At 34.5% G+C, this 26,540-nt stretch overlaps 1 protein-coding gene across 1 annotated transcript; it reads right to left on the reverse strand.

The window, feature by feature from the left end:
- Nucleotides 1-128: 128 nt before the first annotated feature.
- Nucleotides 129-26,540, reverse strand: LOC145632112 (phospholipase D zeta 1-like). Its single transcript, XM_081684403.1, has 20 exons — nt 26,015-26,540; nt 18,797-18,898; nt 18,580-18,695; nt 18,317-18,458; nt 15,764-15,934; nt 14,393-14,566; nt 10,512-10,754; nt 10,321-10,437; nt 8,912-9,051; nt 8,628-8,777; nt 5,145-5,301; nt 4,557-5,045; nt 3,450-3,560; nt 2,792-2,938; nt 2,516-2,713; nt 2,302-2,403; nt 1,940-2,071; nt 1,477-1,542; nt 883-944; nt 129-777 (listed from the first exon to the last, which is right to left on the reverse strand). The coding sequence occupies exons 1-20, from the start codon at nt 26,270-26,272 to the stop codon at nt 528-530; spliced, it is 3,327 nt and encodes a 1,108-aa protein (XP_081540529.1). The 5' UTR covers nt 26,273-26,540; the 3' UTR covers nt 129-527.

Genomic DNA, 26,540 nt, shown 5'->3' on the forward strand with positions numbered 1-26,540 from the left:
TGGACAAGGCGCTAATATGGGTGTAATACGTGGCGCTAATATGAGTGTAATCCATTGCTTCAAAGGAAGTTTAGTACTGAGAGAGAGAGAGAGAACTAAGATCAGATCACTTGGTGTAAGGAATTAGGTTGATAAATAAACTGTACGTTGCTTCTTTGTATTGAATTGATTTGTACAAAATGATCAACTATACATTACAGCATTAGCTTCAAGATACCGGTAGAAAATCACTCTCATCAACAGCAAAATTTTCAACCTGCGATGCTGAGACCTTGACACCATGGCAGAAACATGCTGGCCGATGACATTGATCAGTAAATCTCAACCACCTTTGAAAGAGAAGGAGATTATCAAAAAATACAAATCCTTCTCCAATTTTCGCCTTTTTCATAAATAATTTACATATATATTCCACCCTTGGTAGAGCTTCAGCTTCTGCTTTCTTTTGTATGACAAGTTGCTCTGCTATCGATACTATTGCTTGCACTATACATCAATATTTTTAGCTGCTTCCGGAAATAATCATGTCAATGAAAAACTTGGGCTGATGCGTAATATTCGCTTTCATTGAACACTGGTCTCAAATCTTCTTGTGACATGAAGTCAACTGGGAAGGACACAAGATGCCCTTTAACAGATTCTAATCTTTCCAAGGGATCAGTGTCTTTGAGGGTCCCATTTTGATAGCATTCTAACTTCTTAGGAGCTACCCCGAGATCAATGGTAGTATGCCCAAGTCTGTCTTTCCAGTGAGCCACATTCTGTCTAAGTGAAACTCTGAAAGAGAAAAAACATGCATGGTTAGTAAGAATAAGCTTGAAAGGAACCAGAGGTAAAAATGAAACCAGGGTAACATAAGGAAGAAAGAAAATTGCTACTTACCTAGAATGGATGAGATCATTAGGGATACAGGCAAAGACATCTTGGTAGATCATTGTATTGGTCTGTAACAAAAACCAGCCATGGCAAAATAAATATGAAGCCGATATATAACAGAAGTGTTTGAGACATCAAACAAAATCAGAGAAGACGAATTATCACTTTTTATACACATATTGACATATAGTTCTTGCCTATAGGTTTTTGCACAATATTCAAGACACAGTAACCAGCAAACATTGGCTAATTAACCTTATGTATAATTACTCTCTCCTTAGTAAGAATGATGGAGTATTGAGTATAGTATCCTCAACAATATTGTTGCAGACAAAAATCACATTCAGGCTGTGAAATAAGCAGATACGGAAGCATGGCAAGAGATGGCATATTTTGCCAATTCCAGTTGCCCTTATAGTTCTGAAGTATAGAAGAACAAAATTGAGTATCCAAAATTCCATCAACACGATGTCTTTTTATGTTAAAGACAAGAAAATATGCATTAAATATACAAATATTTTTATAAATAAACTATTTTTATTTGAAATTACAATAGGCATTATACTTAGCTGCAGCCTTAAAAACACATTTTGCTCTCACCTTTGCAGTTGCCATCCAAATGTCTTTGTAGGTAGCATCAACCACAGGGTCATAAATTTGAGGAATCTGTTGCAGTAACACATGCATCATTAAACAAGTATTAACAAAATGGCATAAGATTTATTGGATGAATGCTAATTATTTTAAAACAATATCGTGTCACAGTAACAATAACAGTCGCAGCCACAACACATAGAAGCAGCATGACACAGAGATCAAAGTTACAATCAAACCATCAATTCTCCAATTTACATAAGCTAAATTCCAGGTTAGAATCGAAAATGTACCTTATATCTTAGATTTTATAGCTACTAAAAGATTGTCAAAGCATCATTTTGAAAATCATTTTGAAATATAAGGCCTTTGTTCAATTAATTCTATCTTTAAACAAACAATACATGACACAAAAGCTAAAGGTGGATATCCTGTCAAATGACAGCAAACAAAACTCAGATTTACACACCTCGCCAGGTCGAAGACCAAGGTGTTCAGCCCACAAAGAAAGGCGAAGGCTCATAGTGAATTTTCCAGCTTTCCATGGTTTTCCTCCCATACGTGAAGTTACTACTTCCTTGTCTTCAATTACCACTCCAATCTGACTCCAAACAAATAATATGAAAAATGTAAGAGAAAATATCATTTTAATATATGTACTGTACATAATATCATTCCAATCAGATTAAAGGATGGCCTAAAGTAAATAAAATTGTTTAGCTAAAGTACATGTGGCTAAAAGTTTCACTACATGTCCAATGAGATTAAACAAATCCTTAAAAGTGTCATGGACGACAAGAAGTTTAGCAGCATCTCTGGATAATTACATACCTCGGAGTCTCTAGAACCTAACAAACTCCTGTCATTGATGTTTGCTGATCCAATTAGGGCCATACAGTCGTCAATTATCATGATTTTACTATGCACATAGATCTGTATGACAAGGTCAGAATAGCAAAGAGCTGTCAGCCAGAGAAATAACTTATTTATTGACTGATACGAAACCTATATATATATATATATATATATATATATATGATATTACCTGGCTGGTAACTACTGGACCACCATCAAACAGTTCACCATGAGCTCTAAGACCATAGAAAGAGATGTAATCGTGTGATTTAGGGCCCATAATATTATAAAGATTTTGCAATATAGAATTCACTCCTCTCGATATTGTTCTATACTGCCAATGCATTATTGCGCGAACAGATGCCGCCCCAGCATCATCTACACCCCCCTGTGAAACATGCAATACCTTGATAAATGAACTGAAACAATACATGAAAATCCGATGTTACAGACCACGACATAGTACCTGAAATCCTGGTAAGAGAGGCAACACGACAATAACTCGGAAACATTTTTTTTCATCGAATGCTCTCAAAATTCGCTTGTGCAACGCTTGCAATACCCGATTGTGTATTATCTCATCTCCCGAAAGCCCCGAAATGAAGAACTGATTCTGTGAGAATTTTGCATTCAAGAATCATTAAAACAGAAAGCTAATATACAAATTATCTGCATTGAAAAGCATGAAACGACTAGGAGATTATAGTAAAACAAGTGTTTAGCAGCTAATGTCAGTTGTAGAAGTCAGCAACAATCACCACCATGTTAGATTTTCACTGTGGCTTTTTCCAGGCTATTTTGGCATCATCAAACAAACCTTTAAGCATGATGACTAAACAACACTTGACGAGAAGCAATTTTCAACACATCATTAAATAACCAATATGTGCTTTAGTTTATTTAGTATATATCTTATACTTTCTACCAAAATATATCAAAGCCTCTTAAAAGACATTAAATTCATTTTAAAGACTCAGACAATATTTGAATTGTCTCAAGCAAAATGCAGTACAGTATCAGAAGTAACTTTGTGCTTGTATGGTATATAAATAATAAATGCATCAGAAGAAACGAATTAAATTCATTGTTTGATAGAGACATGATTGATCAGTTAAGAAGATTACCTCAATGTAGATGAAATGCTCAGCCTTTTCAATTAGTGAGCAATAGGCCTTGTGAATACTTTGTTCTGTTTGGCTAGTTCCAGCTGACCATTGACTGACACTCCTAATAACCTGAAAGTTAAATAAACAAGTGTCTAAGAAGGCAAGAAATTTTCAAACCAAAATCATAATGATTGGAGGAAATTGGAACTGCAATCCAAAGATTCCAAACAATACATGTTTTCTGGTGAGAAATCAGTATTTCACACTAATTTTAGACTTAAACTTCCATTCTTATGGGGAAAAAGATAGATTATTACCAACAATTAATATTAACTACATAGATTTTTACCAAATAACGTGGTAACAAAATTGATAACCAACCATACAAAAGCCCAAAACTCATAAAAAAAACTTTTATCATTTGAGACGGGTGAAATTCATACTTCAAATCGCTTTAGACACTGCTCAATGATAAATTGTTACGAAATGATGAAGATATTTAGCGAGATGACAGCTTGCAGTAAAGTAATTTAAGGTGGGTTACCCTAGCCCTTCACATATATTTAAAGAAAGAGAAAAAGATGAACACTCATACTGATTTTACAACTTCTTGCTATAGAAAGGAACTTCCAATGGATCCTAATAGCAGACTTTAGATACCAAAAATAAACCACTTAAAAACACGTTAAGCAAATTAAAGGAATAACCTCTATCTTCTCTTGATTTTATCCACCATTAATCTTGGAATTAGCCATATAAAAATAAAAGTAAAGAATCCTAAGAAGAAATGAAATTTAAGTCAATCTATTACGTCAAAAAATATAAGAAATCATGAGGCAACAAGAGAGCTGCAAGAATGCTTGGAATTCTCCACTGAAATGACTACTTTTATACAATAGCATAAAGTTTTTAAGCTTAGAGAGGTGAGCCATAGGTTCAATCAGCAGTGGTGTAATGAAAGTTAATTTAATCATTCATTTCAAGCTTTAGTGACAAATGTCTATGAACAATCTATCATAATTGCTCAGCTCTCAAATTTTAATCAACAATAAAAAAATTTAATTTATAAGAGGTGAGACAGCTTAAAAGCATCTAACTAAATCACAATCAAAAGAATTAACTGACCTGGCAACGACATGAGACACATGGTCCAACTTGCCCAGATTCATTCGAAGGAACAACCAGACTACCACGTTCTTGTGTCTCCCACCAATCTTTATCTAATGATTTCATGCCATAACGCCCTGCGCCATCCACTGCGTCAAAGTCATCAACAAAAGCCTTCATTGGCATGTCCAAATTTACTGGTTCAATTTTTGTTTTTCGGAAAGGGAATGGAACATTTCTAATAATCTTCATCTGATGGTCATGGCTCACATCCTTTCCATTTAACTTTGAATCATCATCCTCTACAGCCTCTTGAGGCAAAAGCAATGGTATATCTGGAGAAGATGCTCGAGAAGAAAAGGAATCTTGTCTTTTCATATACTGATTCTCAGCTACATTCACATCTTCAGCTTCTGTTTCCCAATTGCTTCCCATGTAATGTGGGATGACCATGTGTTGTTGAGGCATGAGCAACGGAATCGTTTGCTCATTTGGAGCTTTATTTCTCTAAAACAATAAACAATGGCATCACTTACAGCACTGTATTATTTAAATTGGACAAAGTAAAAGATGTTAAAAAAAAATTGTTAGGGAAATCATATCCACCTTTGCATAATTCCAGCGTTGAACAAAATGCCTTGCCACATCCCGGCAAGGTGGCCCAAAAAGGGCACAATGAACATCATGCCATGGCATACGCGGATACGCTGTGCGATCCAACTGATCTTTCATGGCGTCCTCCCAAGAGTTAGGTTCAGATTCCCTGGATTAGTGAGAGGAAATAGGATACGCAAAGTTATTGCTATCATGCGTATTCCAATCATTAAAAAAAAAAAAAAAAAAAAAAAAAAAAAAAAAAAAAACCATCTTAACCATGCATGACTCGAAAAGAGTTCTTGTGGAATTAATCTTGATTGCCTTACGCCTTAACATGTTTTGTTACTCGAGAACATCAATGGAAAATTTGTCAAAAAGAACCTTTAATGTAAGCCATTTTGTGAGAAAGGACCTTTATGAAAAAAAAAAAAAAAAAAAAAAAAGGTGGCACTTAGGGACCTTAAAGTACTTCTTTGTAGAAAAGGACCTTTGCCTAAATTTCGTTCATTGACTGCCTCTTTCCGACATTGACTAACATGTGCAAAGCACATGCCTACATCAAACGTTATATGATTTTCTCCATTTCTCCTTATCAACCACCATTTCCACCATCCCTCACCACCATCCTTAAGATCAAGCACAAAATCAAATCTTGGTTTTTAAACCACCTTTAAATTTGCAGTGGCCTGCAATGGGTGTTGGCCTAGGTTGAACAGAAATGGATACGGGTACAAAAACGGGTACGGATACGGGGACGGGATACGACAAAATTAAAATTCCAAAAAACGGGTACGGCATGGATACAGCAAAAAAAATCAGCAAAATAAAAACCTATATAAAAAAATAATCACAAAATTCACAACATAACAACATTAATGATTAAAATCACATTTAGTCTTGAAAGCAAAAGAAATAAAAATAAATAAAAACCTATTAATAGTAGGAATCGAAATATAAGGAAAATATAATAACACCTATTATTGAAAAGAAAGAAAAAAAAAATACATATATATATATTTAAAATAAAATAAAATAAAATAAAAAAAACCCTTAAATAAATGCAGAAAAAAAAATGACCAAATCAGAACAAAAGAAACAGAGAAAAGGAGAAAGAAGCAGAGTACTCCGCAACTGGTGGTCGCCTGATCGGAGATGGTGGTCGGGCAACAAGACTACAGAAGCAGGTCGCCGATCTACTCCATCGTCTTTGTATTTTAAGATTTTGGGCTTCCAAATCGCAAAGGTAAGTAATTAAAGAGGGGTTTTTTTTGAGTTCATTTGTACTAGGGGACGTCCAAAAAGTACCTAAGCCATCTCCGAAACGTCCCCAAGTCACCTGAATGCCGTACCCGTAAAGGCTCCCCGTACCACTTTTCAAGGGTACGCCATGGGACGTATCCTAGGCGTACCTGTACCCGTTTCCTTCCCCGATACGTCCCCGGTTTCTGAAACGGCATAGAGGAGGCGTACCCGTGCATCATTGGTGTTGGCTGGGTTCAAGGAGAGAGAATGAAGAAGGGAGTGAGAGGGCGAGAGAAGTAGCAAAGAAAGAGAGAGCATGATGTGTGTGTTACGGTGGCGAGAGGTGAAGATTGGCTAGCGGTGTGGTGGGTTTAGGGAGGAGATCATATATAGGGAGCAAGTGAGCAGATGGATAAGGTGTTTGCATGGGGGGCAGGCGGTGTGACTAATGTATGTGGTTGTGGTTTAGTGGTGAAAAGTGCAAATTGATAGTAAAATGGTTGTCGGCGTATGACATGGCCAAGGTGGTGGACATGGTGGTTCGGAGAGGAGAAAGAGGAAAAACTAAAGTCACGTAGCACTTAGGTGAGAGTTTTGGCCAAAAAAAAAAAAGAGTAAAGTCTGGCTAGAGTCTGGATAAAAAATCCTTATCAACATTGAAAAGTACTTTAAGGCCCCAAAGTGCCACCTATTGTTTAAAACGTCCATTCTCACAAAATGCTCATAACTAAAATGTCCTTTTTTGCGATTTTTCAAAAACAATTGATGCATCAAAATGAAGAATTACAAGAATAGAAAAAAAAAGATACTGGGAAATGACTGAATAAGCATTGTTAAGGGAAATTTTTTACGTTGAAACATTTTTACAAAAAATACAGATTCATCCTTCTGACTTATTTTTATGGATTGCCTGTTTGCCTTTATGACTTTTCCCCCAACAAATGACTTAACAATACAAACATGTAAGGCCTTTAAAGATTCAAGGCACTATCTAACTATTTAAGATGATTTATGCACAGCTTTCACGTGTATACTAAGAGTCTAAGACGAAGTACTCGATGATAGATTGTCTTCCATCTTCAACGTCGTCCAAGATTAGCAGTAATCCTTCCATCTCATGTAATGTGTCAGATCTCGGCCACATACCAGATATTGACCATACTGTTAAGGTTTCTCAGCTTACAGCGACAAAGATATTATGCTGCAATAGCTGCAAACCATCCGCATTGCAAATGAAAGTGTTTCTGCAACCGTTTCTAAGATTGTGACCACATCTTAGATTTAAAACCATGCTACTCTCATAAACTATGATTCCCTTCGATGAACATATATGTTCGATTAGGATGTCCTTGGTTTCACATTATTCGTGACATGATTGTATAAAATAAGAAGGAAAAAACAGAAATCTGTGTATTAAAACATTTTCCATTTAAGAACAAGAGATGTGGCTGAAATCCCATTTTTTCACCTCATTCCTCTTAAATAAGTTTAATTTATGTATATGTAACTAACTACCAGTACCACCAAACTAAAAAATCGGTTGTTCTGTTACTACACAGCCATTATGTAATGGATTTGGCATTTGTTGTCCGCAAAACATTGTTATTTGACGCTGCAACAGAAATCACATCTTTTTTCCCCATGTCGTCTATTAAGCAATGGTGTCTCGCCGCATTAAGATGTTTTATTATAAAAAAAAATAATAAAAAAAAAAAAAAAAAAGACCAAACACAATGAAATTAAATAGAATTATTAATGTTTTATTTACCCATTACATCCGTTCTTTTATTTAAATTGACCAAATATACTTAAGTAATTAATTATCTAGTTTACAAAACATGATATTATAAGTAATATTTTGCTCACCACATATGTTAGTCTCCAATAATATAATAAATTGGGTTATATCATAGTTTGTACATACAATACTTATAAGCCTAACAAAATAAAGCCTTTGATGTGAAATTTGAAAAAAAAATATTCACAACACGTTATCAGTGATCCATTTTATTCATCAGTTAAAAGTTGTTTCCGCACAACTCAATCGTTACCACGATCGAGATTGCATTCGCAATTTAATTCAGTGTACCACCTCAGACACAATGAATTTAAGTCTACAAAAAATAATAAATTAAAATAATCATCACAAATCATGAAAAGACCTTGTCCAGAGAAAAATTTTCATAGTGAGAGATTATGCTAGAATATTACTATGAAAACTGCCACAATATCAGATAAAAGGAAGCTCACCTAGGATTGTAATAGTCCTTTCCAGGCCATATAGCTGGAGGATCGTCACTCACTTTGTGCTCAAGTGTGTCATAGCGACCAAAGCACAAATCCAATCCACCAATAAAGCAGACTTGGTAGTCAACAATTACAATCTTTTCATGATGGGACCTACATGCAGACACACACTTTGGCTAATTCACATAATTTTATACAGCATAATAAATACCTAAAATACAAAAGTTAAACTCCTCTTGCAGCATCCAAATTAATTCTAAAAGTAATGTTTTAGGGAAGCTGCATACCATAGGTAAACACCAGTTGAAAAGTGATCAGGGAATCGCAGTACTTTCACATTTTCATGTATGCTAAGGAGCTTTCTTTTGCTGTAGACACTGTTGATTTTTAATGCTAGAGCAACCTCCTTATACAGCAATATATAGATCTGCCACCATTGCAAGCAAAAAATTGTTTTTTTTTATTTATCTTATAAGGTTAACATGTTAATATATAGTTAATAAAAGAGCCTAGGATGGGCAAGACCTTTACAAAATGTAGCAGGCAAACTAGCTAAACAATATCAAAATTTAATACAATTAATAGTAAGTTCCCAGTTGCCATGCAAGTGTTCACTAGCTTATTTATCTCAGGAACTCGGATTCAGGTAAAACATAAGCGTGAAAAAGCTAGAGCCCTGGCAGACCTAGCAGTACACCAATGTCAAAAGCGCAACTTGGTTTTATTTAAAATCCCAATTTCTCAATCTACAAAAATTTTAAAATATTAAGCATATGGAACCAACAAACAGGAGATCCACGTACAATCTTTTTTTTTTTTTTTTTCAGATCAGACAAATTTATAAATTACAAATGAAATGAGGGAAGCCAAAAGGTCAAGAGTACAAGGCATCTTCCCTAAAGAAGATTCATAACTATGTCAGTCACGCTGGCTATTTGATAGCAAATATGATCAGGAAGCGCCAGAAGCCAAATACCACAAAGAATTACAGAAATCACTCAATTCCATACTACCCATAGAATGAGCTTTATCACAACAAATATGTCCAACTAAAAGGTGCTAGGTATCTTCCCTGAATAAGGTTCATAACTATGTCGGTCATAACTATGTCGGTCATAACTATGTCGGTAATTTGTTTTCTTTGTAATTGGAGCAAAACATATAATTACATTGACATTATTTTTTTTAATATAAAATATTTGGAATGATATATAACTTGAATGTAATGGTAAAGTAGGAAGGAAATTATTATAGAAATTAAATATTTCCTAACTTCATTTGGCAAAAAAAAAAAAGGAAAAATTTTTGGCGGGAAATTTTTTAACCAGATTTCGACACGTCATTTTTTACTCTCCTTTAGTATATAGTTATAGATAGTCTACTGCAAACCAGTCCCACTCCCTAAAATTTGCCAGTAAATAATCAGTAAAAGAGAGATGCTAGCAACCATAAATCATTTATCAGGATTCTGGCTCACACAAATCAACAGATTGGCGATGTAAAAGCATAATCAAAATTTAAAACACATATCCCTTCAAAAAAAAAAAAAAAAAACAATTATAACTCATATGCATATTAAAGGATGAACAAACTACAGCACAAAGCAAAGGATGAGAATAACAGCAAGAATAAGGTCTATGTATCAATCAAATTAAATAACTCTTAGGGATAACTTTATTTCCCAGACAGTTAGTACCTGCACCCCTTCCTTGGCTTTTGCTTCGAGTAGAGCATCAAGTCGTGATGAAGCATACTCCTTAAATGGGCGTCTGAGATATAATTCTGGGCAAACCCACCAGCCACAAATAAATATCTGTGAAAGACTTCAATCAGTAAAGATGAAATTAGAAGTGTGAAGATATGTAGTAAATGTGTTATTGAGCATACCTCTGACTTAGCATTTTCAATTGCCAAGGAAATTGCTTCGAAAGCTGCTTTCCCATCAACAAACCACTGAGCCTTGCTACCATCATCAGTTAATCCCCTCGGAGGAGCAAAAGAGTCAAAGCGGTGTGGATGACACCACCCTTCAGGAGGCTTTAACCCAGCATCATTTATAGCAGAAACCCAGCACTTAGCTTTGGCACTATTCTTAGTTCGCAAACTTATGCAGCGGTTGCCACAAGTAACCTTCAAAGTTACCAATAACCATATGAGCATATGCTACTTATGTCGCACATTACATGCAAAACTACATAGGATCCAATCACAAGAAATGATTTCACATCATATATATAGGGTTGGGATCAAATGAGAAGAATCTTATAATGAGAAGAATGACAAGGAATCTTGACCGTGCAAATTAACCAACGATTAAATTTCATCTGTGCAAAACTATGCACATTTAGAACATAAAATGCACAATTAGTTTAAAAATTATGCACATTTATTTTCCAGTTTTCATAGTTTACTTTTCTCTTTTTCTCCTCCTTCACGAAATCTCTCCAGCTTCCATAGAATATTATTAATTCTTCCATACACCAGGTTATGATATTTCAAATTACGGAGAAATAAGAGGAAAGATGAGATTGGAAAGAGAAAAGATTACGGAGAGAGAAAAAGAATTTGTGACTACCACCACACATGAGATTAGCTTAAAAAAAATACCCCCGTTTTGAACAAAAAAATATGCACACTTGTTTAAAAAAAATATGCAAATTAAGCTTAAAAATATAATTATTGCACATTGAGTTGAAAATTTATGCAAATTCAGTTATAAGTTTATGCACATTTACTTGAAACAATATGCACAAAAGCTTTAAAATTATGCAAATTTATTTTTCAAGTTTTCTTCTCGTTTTTACTCGTTTCCACAACAGACTTTCTCTCCTCTGTCAATGCTTTTTCTCAGCTTTCTTTCTTCCATATCCATTTTCTCTACTTAATTCATTTCAATCAATCATACATCTCACACTAAAAACCATAACCCTAAATTACAAAGAAAACAAAAAATCACTCACCAAATATAGAGTTTACAAAATAAGTGAATAATGAAATCAAGAATTGCAATAAAGAAAACAAAGGAAAACAGAAAATCTGAAAGAGATGATCAGAGGAGAGATAGAGAGAGAAGAATTGGGGAAATTTTTTTATATTATTGAATCTTCTCTTGAGGACTAAGAAAAGAAAAATGGGGAAGACTGATGAATATGGAGGAAAGAGAGGGATAGAAACACGGGAAAGAGAAAGGGAATTAGGGAAAGATATTTTTTATTATTTACTGTTTTGCCATTAATGAAGCATGTAATGAGGGTCATTAGATCATCTTATATGAACGCACTAGATTACTTCTCATCCTTCTCATTATAAGGTCAAATGAGAAATAATCTTGCAATAAGAATTACTCTTGCAATAAGAAGCACTAATAACCCTTTGATCAAACTTAATCTAACAGACAACAGTGAACACCTGTCATTCACATCACTTTAAGTAATTTTAAAAACAATTAGGTACGGGACATTAACCATGTGATTGCACCCAAAATGGTCTCATTTTCTCTCTCTCTCCTCCCCACTTCCCTCCCTCTTTCTTTGTCATCATTATCATGTGATAAAGTTGAAAGGCGTGGAGCTCAAATATGGCGTCCATCATCCTATTTCTTCCTCTCTTCCCTATACCTTCAATCATTTTAACCAGCAACATTTCATTGTTGTGGTTCTTCACTTTTGTATATTTATAATTTCAACTAACAACCAATTTTGGAGCTGACTTGCCATTCTTGTTGGATCCATCTTCTTCTTTCTCTCTCCTCTAGACTAAATCCAGATATTGTAAATAGACAAAAATGACAATTTATCCATTAATGGAGCCAAAGGTGCATTGAATTTGTTACAGGTATTTGAGCTCTGAAAATTTGTCACCAGTCTCTTATTTTTTTGTATTGATTTAGTTGACTTTGAATCATTTCCCCCATTATCACCTGTACTAGATGTTGGATGCATTTGAATTGTAATTTCAATGTATTGTCAATGTTTCTGCAATGTATTTATGATGTATATATGTTTCTCACACTAAGAACATGTTCTAAATTTATAAGCACTACTTTTGAACAAGTTAAAAGGCTAGAGATCAGTTGCGTAAATGTGTTAACCATAGGGTAGCATGAAAGAGTCACAAATGACAGTAGTCCCTGATTGAGAGCAATATTTTTCAAGTACATCAACATTCTTATTAAGACAGAAAAGAACAGAGAAGCAAGAAAATATTCTTTTACAGCCAGACTTTATGCACTTTTCCCAACTCACAGCTTCAATCATTAAGTTAAATGAAAATGCTCAGTAATAGGACCAAAAGAGAGAAAGCATTCAGAGACAATGAGAAAACAAACATTTAATCCAGTACCCAGATGATGAGTTGATAAATACATTGAAACTCTGAACCAGCAACTTTTCAGTGGAAAGAAAGTGCAAGAAAAATACGTGTGCAACGTCAAAAATTTTACTCACAAAGATTCCTTTAACATCAAGTTAGCCCACTCAAAGCATCAATCAAGGAGTCAAGGGGAGTATGATACAGGCAGGGTTAAAGGAAAGGGAAAGGTAATCAAAACCCCTAATACCCTTTTATGGTGTATAGGTTTTTTTGTTTTTATTTTATTCCCCACTTTCAAGTTCAGGTTCACACCTCCCACCTCCACAAAAGGGATTTCAATCCCCAAAAACCACACCACGAACCCAATACCCCCGTTACCAACGCCACTACAAAAGACCTTACAAGCGCCTCAATCAACACCTCAAAACAATGCCCAACCAATTTCTTTACTCTTTGTTCGCCCTTCTAGCTATGCCCAAAAATGTCAGCCATAACTACCCCACCATCGCTCCCTTCAGGATATTAGCCACCACCATATCAACAACCTCACAGCAACAACCAGCCACTAATATCTCTCGCTGTCACACGAGCAATCCTCAATTCCAACCCCCCCCCCCCCCCCCGACACACAAATCTACCAGCCATTGTCCATTGGCCTCTCCATCGACTTCAACACCATCTTTGCACACCTACCAGCTGCTATACAATACACCAACAAATAAACAACCACCACCATGAACCATCCACCACACCACTGCTAATTCACAGATCAGAGAGAGAGAGAGAGAGAGAAAGTGAGAGAGAGAGAGAGAGTACATCATTTCTGTTGTGGGCCCTGTGGCTACTCTGTTTATGACTTTGGGAAGGTTGAATACTTGAAATTTTACATTGTAAGCTACAGAGAGCTTTTATTATAGTATTTCAAGCACCAAAAGTGACATTGCTGCAGCAGTTTGATGGCAAGATGTGGGGATGGGAGAGGATACAGGTTAGGTGGGGAAGAACCGTAGAATTAATGACTTAAGGGTTTTGTTATAAGCTATACACCAAACGCTAAGGGTTTTACAGCCCTTTCTCTTGACTTAAGATGCATAGTGGAAATACTAAGATCTTTCACTCTTTCCTTTCCTATCCCTGTCTAATTACCATTCCATTTACTGGTCACAAGCCAAATGGCTGTTATGGCTTATATAGGACAGGTTAGAGCGAGCTAGGATAATGCAGATAGAGGTCTACCTGCCTAATTTGAGAAAATGCAATTTGGGAGTATTCATACCATAATTTCAACTGCCAAAGACAAGTATCTAAAAAACAGGAATCATTTAAACAGAGAATCAACTAAGGAAAAAATTAATCATGAAAATATAAAATACAATACGGATCACCCAACACAATCTTCTGCAAACAAATTGAAAGAAAGAACCAGTGTCAAGATATAATGTGTCTTGCCAGTCTACCTTAAAAGCATGGCGCAGAGGATTGTGATCTTTAATCTCTTCCGCTAATAAAACTCTTTCTTCTCCATTTCCATCCGAAGCAGGTAGCATATCAAACACAATAATATCCAAAAGGTTTGTATCAAAAGGGTCTCCCAGTAAGGCCAAAAATCCAGGTTTTAACACAGCCCAGACCTGCATAAAGTTCAATTCTTAGCAAAATGGATGAGAAGTTGGCTTTGACAAAACAAAGTAGTCATGTTTTGCAATAAACAAATAAAATAGTTGATCCCTAATTCCGCACTAGAAATGATAAAATTTATCCTTGGTTTTTTTTTTTTTTTAATGAATGGAAATTATATAAAGCAATTACTTCGTAAAAATTCCCACAAGTTCTAGAGTTCACATGGTCCATGCACACGAACTGGTATGCAATAAGCCAATAATACATGGTTTGCATCCTTATTAACATCAATTCTCATAAAACTTTATAGTTTCCCCTAAACACCTACACCACCCATTACTCCATCCATCCACTATTAATACTCTTGTTAGGCTTTCAAACTTACATAAGGAAAATATGTAGGGGTGTCGGTTCAAACTTGGTCAAACATGAATTTAAGGGGAAAAAGTTGGAGGGCAATAGAGAGAGAAAGAGAATCGCAAAGTAGGGGGGATAAAGTTTGCAACATGACAAGATTAAAATGAAAGGAAAAAATGGGTGTGGATGGGAATTATTAATCAAAGTAGGCGACCAAAACATAATTCAAGGACATCCCAAAGTAGTAAATTATGGGACCAAAGGACTACTATTTATATAACCTAGAAAATTTGCAAACAAGAGCATCATCTGAAAGAGTGAAAAACTTTGTTCAATGACATACATACACAATGACAATAAGGGGCCAATAGGATATGAAAGAATAACATAATAGGTCTAAATCCCATACTACTACTACAAAAGTACAAATCACCTAAAAGTAATCTAAAAGCATTCACAATAATATGCTATTTGCTCACACAATTAATCAACAAAGTTATATCTTATTTTTGAATCAACTAAGAGGTACATAAAACAAGTGCCAATGCACCCCAACTTACAAGATATAAGATATATTGTTATTTGCTAACACATTATATTAACAGAGCTGTGTCTTTATTTCTTCATTAGATAGAGTTACAAAAACCAAGTGCCAATGCAACTCAGCTAACAAGATTCACATACATTTAGGGAACAAGACAAGCAAAACAAACGTATGTAATATTCAAAGCTGCATAAATGACAAGGTATTAGTACGCGCAATATATTTTGTAAGAAAAGCATTCAGTATATGTGCAAATAACAATAGATGATCAAGTAGAGGAAAACTGAAAGAGACAAGGTTTTCTTACCTTTTGCCAATTGTCATTGCACCAACTAAACAAATTGCATGTACAGCATCTCCTATGATCATCATCATTTGGAATTTGTGGAAGATGCTTCACCATGACATAATCTTCTTTAAGCTTAGGACCGTACTCAGGTGAAAATGATAATCTAGAGACCTCCAAAAACCTACAAACCTAAAGTACATTCACCCAATAGCATCAACATAAGAAACCTCAAGCTACAAGATTAAGTCAGATCAAGTAAATAGAAGAGCTAAAATCATATCGAATGTAAAGTGAAACTCTGAAAACCATATCAGTTAATATGTTGAGATGAAAGAAGCGCAAGGATTTTAGAAAATCTCAACTCCTAAATTCACGGAAATTTATTTGATTAGTCTCGATATGAAGTTTCCAAACATAAACTTTTTTATAATTTTTTATAGTATGTACTTTAAGAAGTTTATGAATTAAAATATGCATTAAAGTGTAAACAACTTTAAGAAATGAAAGGAGATGTTTCTCACAAGAGCAAAAAAATTTATAACTACTCTTTTTTATGTACTTCCTCTGTTTGTTTTTGTTTTCACGTCGGGGATTTATCGCTTGCCAGTGCAAACTATTGTAGTTAAAATTATAAAAAGTTGATATCATGAAAGTGTATTTCGAGACAAATAAAACAAGATCTCACATGATTATATTTTTTCCAACATATAAATCACAAAAGACGATCAAAAGAGTGTGTGAATAGAGTAAAATTCCAAATGTTGCGATTAAAAAAAGAAAAGAATGAAGTATGTTTTTTTTTAAATTTTTTTTTTTTTTTAATCAACTCTCAGCTACATGCAGCCAGGTTCCATGTTGATATTAATCACAATAATAATACATGATGTGGGCACTTCTCCGGTGATACTACATGTTTCATAAAAATTGCAACACTTTAACTTTCACATTTTACAATAATAATACATGATGTGGGCACATCTCCAGTGATACATTGATATTAATTAGACAGCATATACATATATAGAATAAAATATTAAAAAAAAAAAAGAAAAAAGAAAAAACAAAGAAAGGTGTAGCCATGCAAATGCATAGGATTTAAAAAGAAAGTTAATAAGTTTCTCTTTGCGGAATATGTGGAGTCATTATTAAAAGGCACAATGTTTGAGAGGTTAAAATAATAGAAAAATTAATAATTGAAAGACATTGTGCAGAATTACAAGGATTTTATTCAAAGGTCATAATTTGAATTTGAGAAACTGGCATTCTTATTATAATACAGAAGAAGAAGAAAAAAATTAGTCAATGTTAGTATGTGGATAGTGAAAAGTCAGTGTTCCACTTTTTATGAATTGGAGGGAGTGCTTTATTACACATAACAAAATAACGTGCAAAGATTTGAGCGAAAAGTTATCTACAGGATCCCTACTAATAAAGAATGGGAGTCAAGACAGCCAACACATATTGGGATAAAGCATGGTGGCCTCTATATTAATCATTTATATCCAAGGAACAAATTAATCACTTTAGTTCCCAAAAAGTTCTGGTTACCCTGGATAACTATATTCAATCAAATCACGTGTAAAGTCAAGTCAAAATAAAATAAAGAGAGGAAGACAAAGAGTTAATAGAAGACTTTAAGGAAATCATTTCCACAAATCAGGTTGCACAACAATATCAAGCTCGCGCCAAATCCATTAAAAATAAACCCTCATCATTACTAATTCGCTACCAAGGCTGGCTGTTTTTAATAGCAAAATTTTACCCAAACATAAAATGAGACCAAAAACCTAACTCCTAAGGAAGGCAGAGAAGATAAAAGAGAAATATTATATGAGAAGGAATGAAGGATACACAGAGAGAAAGAGAAGACAGTGACACAATGCAAAATTACCAATCTCGATAGTCATCACTGTGGGGAAGACAAATGTAAAAGACCTAGAGGAATAGAGATAGAGTGAGAATATGAGTTGTTAAGAGCATCAACTTCCATAAGGATTAGTGCTCTAAGTTTATATGATGACTTTCTGACATTCCTAGAGTTGTGCCCAACAGTGGAGTTTTCCAAAGAGTTACACTAATTTACTAAACATGTTCTAACTAACAACTTTATAATGAACTAATTCAATCTTGACAATCCTTTTAATCTAATCGAACAGCAAAACTAATGTCAGTATAAACTTGCCTAAGCCGTATGCAATTTTAAAACTCAATGGTACCTTAACAATCAATTAGTGCCTGAGCATGGTTTCAGGTTTCATGGTAACGGTCAAGCAATGACAACCACTGTCGCAGGCAAAGCAATAGCAACCTAATATTCGGTTGCCCTAAGCTCAAATTCCATTACCATGCGGTCATGATGTGATGGTGTAACCAAGATCTAATTCCTTGGCTGCATGTCAACATTACACCAACTACCAAGTTTCCAAAAATAACTACAAATCAATCTTTAGCGTATAGGACAACTAACATAGTCATAAATAAACAAAAGGCAGACATGCCAACTGACACATTAGGTATGAAATATTATGCAGAATCTTGTTAGATAAGCAGTTCTGGAAGAAACAAGCACACCTCTCTAGAGTTAACAATATCCAGGTTCCCTAAGAAATGATTCAGATACCCCTGCATGGCCACCTTCGCTCTATCTGAAATAGAATGCTGTCGACCCAGTGCTGGACGAATAAGTGGAAGCGCGGCACTTGACGGAACATCTCTGCACAACAATAACAACTCAAAATTAGGAATTTTTCCATAAAAAAAGAAAGAGAGGGGGGTCACTTAAAGCCTCACCAACAGAAACCATCTAAACCAAAAGGCGGTGTAGCAAGGTATACCTATTCTTGGCACTTTCATCAAGATGCAAAGGAATAGTTTCATCTTCAACATCATCATCCTCTTGCAAAACTGGAGCGTGATCTCCTATTCCAAGGTTTTGAAGCCATTCTTTAACCTTATAAATAACCACATTGTACCAAATCAAAATCCAACCTCTAGTGTATACAATTAATGATTTTAAACTGGTGAGAAAATTTTCCAACTATTCAAACACACCTGTTCCTGCCTCTCGTGAATTTCCTCAATTATCACACGTTTCTTCAATGCAAAGTGTAAATATAACACTTGTGCAGCCTTCTTGTGTAATTGCCATTTGAACTAGCCATGAGGAGTCATAAAACTTAGACATCAGCTTCAAGATTTGAGATGTAAAAGATAATTCCAAAATAAAAGCTAATCGTGAAAGGAAAATGCATCAGGTATAATCTTTCATACAAGTTATTAATTTAAACAAACAAGTAAACAACAACTCACTTTTCATCATCCCACAGTGTGTAACATTTCTAGAAATGCATGGAATCACTATGTTTTTATTACTCCTCTCATTTCACTTTGGTCCTGTTACCCATCAAATATAATAAATACTTCGTATAAAATTACCCCACTACTCAATATAATAAAATTACACCACTAACTACTAAATTTAAAAAATATAGTTTACCGCCCACCAACTATATTTCAAAAATCAAAAAAGCCTCATGGCAACCTCGTAATTTTGAAAATTCTACATGGTGGAAACAAAAATCATTTGGTCTCTAAAGTGATCTTGTGGTATTGTATACGTGCCCTTGGTGCTTTAAATGGTTTCCCAACAAACTATGACTAATTTCTATCCTTAACAGTATAATTTCAGAGTTCACCCCTAGTTAACACCCAACATTGACCAAATTTGACCACAACCACAATAACCCTGATAACCACCACCCACCAAATCCACCACATTTCCTTCTCTTACTCTACACCACCAAACCACCACTCCTCACTCTTCCTCCACCATATTCTCCCAATCTCTTCTTGACTCTTCACTGGCCCATCCTCAATGCCACCACCTATTCATTTTGTCCAGCTCATGGTGGTGTAAGAAGCGGTGGGTAGATTTAGGTGGATAGTGGTGAATTTCAAAAAGTGAGTAGCTACTAAAATAGGGTTGACAGGGGAGCTGCTGGGTTGGCCAGGAGGTGGAGGTGAACTGGTGAAGCAATATTGGTAATTGGGAGTGGGGAGTAAAAACAAGAGGTAGGTTAGTAAAATCAATCATTTGTTAATGGGTTAGCCATTTAAGATGCATAACTATAGGGTCTCTTTGGAAACTAAGTGATTTTAGTTCTGCCATGTTGAATTTCCAATAACACAAGGCAAAATTTTCTTTCCAAAAATGTCATACTCCTATTAGTCCCAACTATCATAATAAAAATATGGGCACATGATGGAATATGCATGATTCTGGGATCCTATAGGGAAACTAATGATTTAGTTAACATGCAGAATTTGAACCACGAGGCAATATTTCCCATAAAAACACCATATTATTATGAGTCTCAACTATCATAATAACATATAATAAGTCAATATATGTAACTAAAATTCAACATCCATCAAAGTATGACAAGTAATTTAGGATGGAAAGAGTGAATGTTTTAATCTCCATCCCTGAAATTACCCACATGAGTGGTTAACTGGTTACCCTATTGAGTTCTTCTTGGATTCTGTTGCTACATGTTATAGAAAAGAACTAAAGAAAACAAATGTTTACAAGAATTGATTGCTCAATAGATTTTGAATATTAAATATAGTCCACAAATACATATATAGCAGAAGTGGGAATAAAGAAAAAAGGAAAAGAATTGATTTATTAGGCCACACAATATTATACATTATACATAAAGTTCAAAACTCATGAACTAGTTACTAGTAGAATCTATAAAGCATGAGGATATCTTGACAATAGAGGGAATGATCAGTTAATTGGCTATGGTCAAACTATATCTCAACGGCACATTTTCAGATGTTGACTTTGTTGCTTTGTCTCATGCCCATTTTTGTCTCTGTTTCATTTGAGTGTTACATAAAGTAGAATTACCAAAAAAAAAAAAAATTGACTTTTATTAATCAGATGGTACTTTTATATTGAACTATCATAAAGTGTTTGATTGAAGTATTGCCAGGATATAATAAAGGTAATTCCACCAAATTATTCCATCACAAAAAGCAACCACCTGTTAAAAAAGAAAGGGATGGAGGATAAACCATCAAAGATTACTCCCTCCGTCCCTTAATACAAAGCCTCATTTCCTTTTTGGGTAAAATACAATGCCTCTTTCTATTTAAAGGTTGTATTTTTTTACATTATTACCTTCTTTTTGATGAGTTGTCATCTTTTTTCCTTTATTCTTTTGTACTTTTAACATCAATTTCCAACACTTTCTCTCTCTATCTCTTCAATTATTCCCAGCTACTTTTTCTTTCTCTCAATCTCTATCTAACCCTACATGCACATATGTACTTTTAATCATTAGTTTTAAAGAATTTACAACTTTCTTAATTTCCGCGCAAAAACCAAAAGAGGCTTTGTATTAAGTGACGGAGGGAGTAATAACTTTCCACTCTTTTGTTATTAATCCTTATGAGGTCGAACCTTTACCTTAAAGATACAAAGTTCAAAAGTTTAATGTCTCTTGCGTTATACTTCCTTCAACCTTTTTTTACTACAAAGTTTGGAATTTCATACTATTTACACACACTCACTTCTTTAACCAACTTTTTTTATTTACATGTTGGGAAAAATATCATGTGTTATCTTGTCAAATTTGTTTCAAAATTAACTTAAGTTTGTTAAATTTGTGCTAAAAGATAATTAAAGATATAAGAGGTGTATTAACAAGCGTGAAACTCCAAGCACTGCAATTTAAAATAAAAATGTCATATAATCTTTAATGGATATTAATATAGTGCACCTTAAAGGAGTAGTGTACAATTTTACATTGTGCTACAAATATGTTATTGTTAAGAGGATAAGCCTCAAATGTGACCATAAGTTATCCATGTAAAAGTAAAAGAGAGGGACTTATAACTTTTAATTCTCCGGCTAGTCACTTTTAAATGGGTCAATCTCTTACCCTAATCCAAATTATGTGCAAGAATATTGAAAAAGTAAATATTAAGTGGTGCACGCATAAAAATTGTCTATTCTAAAATTTAGCATATAGCTTGTATAAATTGTTGGTCCAAAAATCAATATAACATTGTCAAGTATTCAACCAATACATTGGAAAAAATGTTCATTATTTATTGACTTCATTTTTGTAGTTAGTTTTCTAATTACGCCACATAATATATGATCTTTGTATGAAATAACAAAATCATTATGATTTAAAAATAAATTAACAAATAAATAATTAAATACCCATTATAAGAAATAATTAGTAGTAACATACATTAGAGCTTTCTTTCAAAAAAAAAAAACATACATTAGAGCTGTCAAAAACTGACTCGACCCGAGAACCCGACTTAAACCGGCAATGATCTGAACCCAACTTGTACTCGAACAATGGGGTGAAACTAGTGACCTGTAACCCGACCTAAACCTGACCTGATCTTAACCGAAAACCGATTTGATCCAATACTTTATGACCTGAACCCGAACCTGCACCCAACCTGATAGTAACCGTCAACCGATTTAATCCCGAAAACAATTAGAACCCGAACTAGTACCCGACCCAATTAAAACATGTATCTGAGTCATGAAAGGTTTAATAAGATTTTATACACCTTTTATTCAGCTTATATACTGGTATAATTCTGTAAACCCTCAATCCGATTCAATAAAATATTTTGTTCAACTTATATACCTTTTGTTCTCTATTACTCGTATATAAGTTTAATAAAATCTTGATGATGTTTGATCAAATTATGGAAGGCATAATTATATAGTTCAACTTGACCACAACGATATTAATTAGAATTGAATTTGAACCAAAACCCGACTCAACACTAAACCGAACCCGAATGTACCATCTTATTAACTCATCCAAACCCGACTCAACACAACCCGAACCTGAAATTGAACCCGGTCTAAATTTGACTCGAATTAACTCGACTTATATCCGAAAAGGTGAACGACCCGTTATAACTTGAACCGAAATTGACCCGACCCGAACCTGATGTGAAGCTAGATTGACCCGACATAACCTGATTCTGATTTAACCCGAGACTTGATTTGACTCGACCTGAACCCGACTTGAATACCCGAATTGACAGCTCTAACATACATGAAGCAAATCAAGCAAAATGCTTTATTCAACTCCAAAGCTGTTGATTAAAGAGAGAGTACACAATGGTTGTATGCAGAAAAGCCCTAATTTGCTTTGGAACCGAAGAAGTCCAACTATTGCACACAAGTCATTTAATAGAATAAATGTCTATTAGACCTCATTATAGGAAACTCAACACCTCATATAACTGTGTTTATTCAAGAATAACCTAACAATAATAAGAAAATCAACCATTAGAGAACAATAAATCCTTACCATAAGTAACAATAATAAACTACCAAAAAAAGAATGTCATGCTTAATTTAATACCAATATATATCTCTTAAAAACCCCCAAATTATTTATTCCATTTTAGAGCTTTTAATGTTACAATTATAAAGAGTAAATAAACGGAAATAAACATCAAATCTACATGTCAACAATTATTAACTCAATTGTCATTATAGTTTGTTGTAAACTAAAAGAGATTATGCTACTCTTGCTTTTGTGGAATTTGAAGATAATTGATCAAATTAGGGTACAAAGCGGTTTTGATTCGGGGTTTTTCTAAATCAAACTGAAATTTATATAAGTAAGGGATTTTCAATGCATAACACCTTGGTATAAATTTCCATTCCACTGCATACCAGCTCACTGAAACAACCAGCTCCTTAAGGGTTTGGCTCATTTCATGTTGTCTATATCCATCAATTTTGGAAGTCATACCATGAAAAGTATTTGTAGAACTTGGCTCCAAGTCTCCAACCAAACATTATAACAGTGTCACGTCCATTTCATACCAATCAAAAAAGCTCCAACCAAACAACCCCTTAGCTCCATCCTAAAGAGAATCCAAAGCTACTGTCCCAGGAAAACAATATTGCTCACCTATCATTTTATTACAAAAGGTGTCATCCTTTATGAAGATCTACATAGCTTGCAGGCGCGACATTGATATTTTAAAATCAACAATTCTGTTCTACACCAGCTGTAATCTCCTTCAGTATCAGTATACAACAAATGTTCATAAATAGAACAACGACTTCCCTGATGAAATTCATTCCTTAAACCTCACTTCCAACCTTTGCAATAAGAACCTGCTCATACATGCTACACCATGGCACAAAAGACTAGGTTGAAAAGGATGATTGTCCCGTTGATGCTTACCAATATAAACGTGCAGCCTTACCTTAATATAATGTTAATCACCTTACAACTCTTCTAATTTTCCTGTTTGGAAACAAACGATGACATTATGTTTAAAACGGGGGTTGAGCATGAAACAAGATTTTGACAAAATAAACATTTGATGAGGGTTGTGAGTAAGGCTAATGGCATGAAAACAAGAAATTCAAGCAAACAGATATGTTACTCCATTTTCCATCCCACAGCAAAGATCTTCCACTTTATATAATCTATTCTTTTGACCTGCCTCTACCTCTTTGATTACAATATCAGATAAATTAGTTTGTTTATGCCTTGAAAGGGTGGAGATAATACACAGTGAAGACATTCTTGAGTCTTTGATTGGCAATTTTCCCTACTTCCAGAATAAAAAGGGCTTCTATAACTTCAAATTTTTTCTATTCTTCTTTACGTAGAGTAGAAAATTTGAAATCAAGCACCATTGCAAATTAATGGAGGACTAACCTGTAAAACTCTTATCTAATGCTTGCTCCACAAGAACAAAACCCAAAGGATCAGCCGTATTGTCATCTACATGTGAGATCAAGCCAGCCAGCATTTAACAGCCAACAATTACCAACATGAAACACTGTGATATACTTTTTTAAGCCTGTAAAAAAGTTTCTAGACCATTCTGTTTCATCAGCTTCAATATACTGCATTGTAATATCAGCCATCAGGTCCTCCTCCATTAAACTCAAGTACTCAACGTGGCATGGCTCCAAGACACAGAATATCATGAAATAAACATGCCCAGAAAAGAAATGGATGGAAGTTCAAACACATGATTGACAAAATAACTGCAAATCATCAATTGCATCTGTGACTTTTTATACTTGCTCCTATATGTTACCTCGTTCCCTCATCCAAATTCTAACAAGAATACAAATTAAAAAAATACCGAAGACATTTGGTACAAAGGGTGAAGAGAGTGAACCCAAAAGTAAAGTAGTATAACTGTATAAGTCTTTTCAGCTCAAAAGGAGATAATACGAGTTGATAATAGGTGAGAATTTCTTGAAGTATACAGATATAAATTTTGTTCTCAGATTTATTATTCCCCATACAACAAAGAAATAGAAGCAAGAAAAAAAGGGGCAAATTATAAATGCACCTTAGAGGCTCTCAAATAACGATGACTAAAGAGCTACCCCAACAAAGGAAAGTACAAAGACTAATAAGTTGAATTTCCTCGAACCCTCACAAAAAAAAGAATTATAATACAAACCACAAGAAATTATGGTAACTTGATCACATTTAATGATCAAAAACACATACCCACAACACAAAGCACTCGAGCTATGGTAACTTGATTAGATATTATGATCAAATATACAAACACCCAAAACACAAAGCGCTCGTACTATGGTAACCTAATCACATATTATTATCATAAACACAAATATTCATAACACAAAACACTCGAACTATGGGTAACTTGATCACATATTATGATCCAATACACAAACACCCACAACACAAAGTGCTCGAATTATGATTACATATTATGATCAAAAACACAAATACCCACAACAAAAAGCACTTGAACTAAGATAACTTGATCACATATTATGATCAATCACACAAATACCCACAATGCAAAGCACTCGAATAATGGTAACTTGATCACATATTATGATCAAAAACACAAATACCCACAACACAGAGCATTTGAACTATGTTATTCTGGTCACACATTATGATCAAGCACACAAATTCCCACAATGCAAGGCACTCGAATTATGGTAACTTGATCACATAGACAAATACCCACAATACAAAGAGCGCGAATAATGGTAATTTGATCACATCCCACAACTCAAATTTCTCCATAAAACCCAACTAAACAACCCGAGTAAATTAGTTAACTTGAGCTAAAATTCAAAACCCAAATTCAAACCAAACCATAACCCCGATTCATGTGCACCACAAAAGAGAAAATCCAAGTTAATTCCTCACCACAAAAACTATTAAATTAAAAAGAAGAGTGATGAAATACCTGTTTGTACTGCAATTCAATAGTATAAGACAATAGCATGGGACTTATATCACCAGCATCAGGTCTAGAGACATGAACTATACTGCCTTTAGGCAACTCCTCAAAAATCCGAGTTGACTCAGTCGGCTCGCCTAAATTGAATGTGAAGAATGAGGACGACGTCCTCGCTGGTGCAGGTGCCGCAGTCGAAGGCGGCTCTTCGGATTCCATTTGCAAGTATGACGGCCCTTCGCCGCCGATTAATCTCTCCGATGCCATTGGAAATTCAATAAACTATCTTAGAATTATTAGATCAATTAATTTTAAAATAATTATAATGATATAATGAATTTTGGAATTTGGAAAGAATTTGAATTTGAAGAAATTGATCTGAAAAAATTGAAATTGTATGAATTTGAGTATGATTATGAATATGAGATCCAATGCAAAAAGAATGTTGAAATTGCGTGCAACAACTAACGAGCATAGAGAGGGGGAGACGCGGAGGGAGGAGAGAGAAACAGACAGAGAGCTAAGTCAAATACGG

The sequence above is a fragment of the Chenopodium album genome, chromosome 5, assembly GCF_948465745.1.
Source record: "Chenopodium album chromosome 5, dcCheAlbu1.1, whole genome shotgun sequence".
NCBI lineage: Eukaryota > Viridiplantae > Streptophyta > Magnoliopsida > Caryophyllales > Amaranthaceae > Chenopodium > Chenopodium album.

Excerpts from the sequence above, each read along its gene's own strand:
- LOC145632112 (XM_081684403.1), bottom strand. The coding sequence starts at position 26,272 with ATGGCATCGGAGAGATTAATCGGCGGCGAAGGGCCGTCATACTTGCAA. Across the intron at positions 14,567-15,763 it reads GCAATGACAATTGGCAAAAG|GTCTGGGCTGTGTTAAAACC; the intron begins GTAAGAAAACCT and ends AACTTTATGCAG. Across the intron at positions 2,404-2,515 it reads GTCCAGTAGTTACCAGCCAG|ATCTATGTGCATAGTAAAAT; the intron begins GTAATATCATAT and ends CTTGTCATACAG.